This window comes from Myotis lucifugus, unplaced genomic scaffold (assembly GCF_000147115.1).
Source record: "Myotis lucifugus unplaced genomic scaffold, Myoluc2.0 scaffold_180, whole genome shotgun sequence".
In the NCBI taxonomy this organism is placed as follows: Eukaryota; Metazoa; Chordata; class Mammalia; order Chiroptera; family Vespertilionidae; genus Myotis; species Myotis lucifugus.
This window is the reverse complement of record NW_005871228.1, coordinates 1,045,196-1,048,575: the sequence shown is the minus strand read 5'-3', so window position 1 is coordinate 1,048,575 and position 3,380 is coordinate 1,045,196. Positions and strand designations below refer to the sequence as shown.

The 3,380-nt window shown below is 48.0% G+C and overlaps 1 protein-coding gene across 1 annotated transcript in view; it reads left to right on the top strand.

Annotated features, from left to right (window-relative positions):
- COL15A1 (collagen type XV alpha 1 chain) overlaps positions 1 to 3,380 on the top strand; it is a 96,433-nt gene that overhangs the window by 54,235 nt on the left and 38,818 nt on the right. Inside the window, exons 11-12 of the mRNA XM_023760342.1 lie at positions 21 to 171; positions 3,044 to 3,136. Of these exons, the coding sequence (XP_023616110.1) occupies positions 21 to 171; positions 3,044 to 3,136 (244 nt within the window). The remainder of the gene's footprint in view (positions 1 to 20; positions 172 to 3,043; positions 3,137 to 3,380) is intronic.

Sequence of the window (3,380 nt, the reverse complement as noted above, 5' to 3'; positions counted from 1 at the left end):
TTTGTGGCTTTTGCTTCCAGGGTCCTAGTGTATGAAGACTTGGTAGCAGCCACAACGGAGGAGCCCCTGTCCAGGGCTGAGGCGGAGGAGTCGGGCAGCACTCCCCCCGAGGGGCCCCCACTGCCCATACCCACGGTGACTCCTGCAACCACGGTCCCTCCGGTCACTTCGGTAAGTGGTGTAGAGGCGGGGAGGTTTACAGAGGAGAGAAGGAAAGGCTGACATCCTGGGAGGAGCCTGGCCCTGGCTTTCTCAGAGGTGCGTTTTCCTTTTGGTTTGCAAACTGCCCCATTTGGGATCTCGAGGGGCCTCCAGCCTGGGGAACACACAAGGAAGAGGAAGTTTGTAGAAGAAAAAGCAAGAGGTAAAAATCTAGGGCACCTGGCTTCGTGTCCCACGCGTCCCTTACATTGACATGAGGACTTTCTGACAGGCAGAGCTCACCAAAGATGCAAAGGCCCCTCTCAAATGTCAGGAGGTCCCCACACTGGAGGTGGGGAGCCTGAAAGATGGCCTGGGGTAGGGCTGCAGAGGGGATGGAAGCATCAAAGATGTGTGCGTGGGGAGGGGATCACGTCCCTCCCAACAGGAGTTTCTGGCTGCACCTGTGTAACCTCACGCACATCCTTTCTTTTCTTTGGGCCTCATTTTCTGCCTGGGAAAGAGGGTGGCCGGGAGGTCAAGTCATTGTACCAACTGTGCTTCATGCGTTCCACCTCCTACCCCCACCTTTTGGAGCAGAGCGGAGAGGAGGCTGGAGTCTATGAAAACAAATCCCAAACATTGTCTCATTTAACTCATAAACATGTGCATGTGCATTGCTAGTAGGTTGATCTGGACCTTTTCTGTTTTTCTTACCCACGATGTCATTACCCATTTCACAATGGTTCTTTCCTGTTATCTAATACCGGAGTTTAAAAGAATCTTACTGATGTTTGTTTGAATCTGGATCCACACAAGGTCTACATGTGACGCTCGGTTGCCGTGTCTCTTAAGTCTCTTTTTATCTGTGGCTGTCTCCCCGCTTCTTCTCTTAGCCATTGAGATGTTGAAGAAACTGGGTCAGTTGTCCTTAGGCCCTCCGTGTTTTCTGCTTTGAGAAGTTGGCACGTGGTGAGGGCGTGGTGAGAGGTCAGCTGTGCTGGTGGGAGTGCTGCTGGGTTTATTACTTCTGGGAAATTGTTTGTCAGCACATATTAGCAACCATAAAACTGCATATTGTTGACCCAGAAACTTCTAAGAATCCATCGTAAAGGAGCATTTGATACGTTACAAGGATTTTAATGTGTTGTCCATAGTAGAAATAAAATCGGACATGGTTTAACTAGCTAACGGGTTAGTTGAATTAAAATATATTCAAATAACAGAACATATGCAGCTATTAAAATTATATTTATTCAGAGTACTTTATGATGGGGGAAAATACCACACAATGTTAAGTGGAAAAAAGCTGGTTGTAAACTTGAGCATATTGTGTGGTCTGAACTATTTAAAAATAGACACATGTAAAAACCCTGGAAGGAAATACCCTCCCTAAATGTTAGCAGTTGTTGCCTCAAAGTGGTAGAACCATGAGGGTTGTTTCCACCATCCCCTTATGATTTTTCCAGTGGGATTTTAAAAAGTTCTAAGAAGAGAAGTATGTGTGTGGGGGTGGGGGTGGGGGTGGGGGATGTGGGTTGGGTACTTGTGAGGGTGAGAGAGAAAGGAGAAAAGGAGACACAAACACGCAATACTTCATCCTGACATATTACTAATGAAGATAGATCACCCTGGAGTGCAGGAATCTGCGATGCATGGAAATGGATGCCCTGATTCCTGAGCAAATGGTTTAAAAGCACAATAAGGACAATCAAGAGAGCATCCACTCTGGAAAGTCTTTAGGATAATTTTAAATCTCAGAGTTACCAAGGCAGTGAGTGAGAGAGGCATCCAAGCCTGTTGTGCAACAAAACTGTAGCAAATTTCCTCTCTCTCTCCCTCTCTCTCTCTCTCTTTCTCTCTCTCTCTGTCTCTCTCTCTCTCTCTGTCTCTCTCTCTCACACACACACACACACACACACACACACGCACACACACTTTGCTCATGAATAAAATGGGCATCATAGTACCTACATCTTGAATTGTTGTGAGGATGCAGTAAGTTAGTACATGGAAAACTTTACCTGGCATGTAGTATATGCTCAACAAATTAGTTACATAGAGTTATTATGCAAATGAGGCTCAGAGGGGGTTAAGTGTTTGCTCAAGGTCACAGCTCCCAGGAATTAAGTAGAGATGAGTTTTAGGGTCTGGACTTTCTACTTTTGTTTTCTGCACTGTCCATAGCCACCCTGTTCATACATGATCCAGAAGTTGAACAGCAAATCCCACAGTGGTACCCATGAGGTCATTCGGTTTCTAAGGTCATTTGGCAAATAGAACCTATTATCTGCTGAGTGCAGGTGACATAGCAGCGGCTAGAGGTTAGGTAGATACTAGAAGGTGTTTAGGGGATTTTATTTTGTTCTTTGGAGGAACTGATGGCATTCAACAGGTATGTGCTGAAGGCCTTCTTGGTGCCAGAACTCAGGCTGGATATTGGGCATCCAGAGATGTCTCAGGATTGGGCTGACCCCAGAGGAGTCCTAGTCTAGGGTGGTTGATGGACCGCACACAACTGAGTCAGGTGGTCCTGGCATGAAATCGAGACCTCAACAGAGGCTGGTGGAAACACAGAAGAGAGAGACATTCTGTCTGAAAATGGGGTGGAGGAAGTGATCACTGAACGAGCCTTGAAGGATGAGTAGGGATTTGAAAAGCAGGAAAGGAGGTTGGGGCGAAGATGTGAAAGCATGTAGCATGTTTGAGGACAGCTGGGTGTTGGTGCACAGCTGGGAGGTGGTGAGGGAGGAGGGTAGCTGCAGAGTGGGAGAAGGGGCTGGAAGGAAAGGTGGACGCAGAAGTTAGCAGAGCTGCAGAATGTGGGAAAACTGTCGGTGACGTGGCTGTCCTTGGGGAGTGGCAGTGGAAACCAAGTTGTGAGAATTTTTTTTCTCTGCAGGTGGGAGCAGAGGCGGAGGGCTCTGGCCTGGGCTGGGGCTCGGAAATCGGCTCTGGCTCTGGTGACCTGGGGCTCAGTGAGGAGCTGTTAAGAGTGAGTATGAGGGGTGACATGGCCTGGTGCCTGGTGGCCTTCACAATGGAGGGAGGGAGGGAGGGAAGCGAGGGCAGACACCGGACGGAACAGATTGCCCACCAACAGTAATTGTTGAGGCTGGCGGTGGGCTCCTGGGAGTTCATTATATTGTATATCTTTGTATATATTTCTCCACGTTGATAGTTTTGTTAAGTGAGTATGAGCCTAAGTTTACATTCAGAACCCCCACCTCCCCACTTGC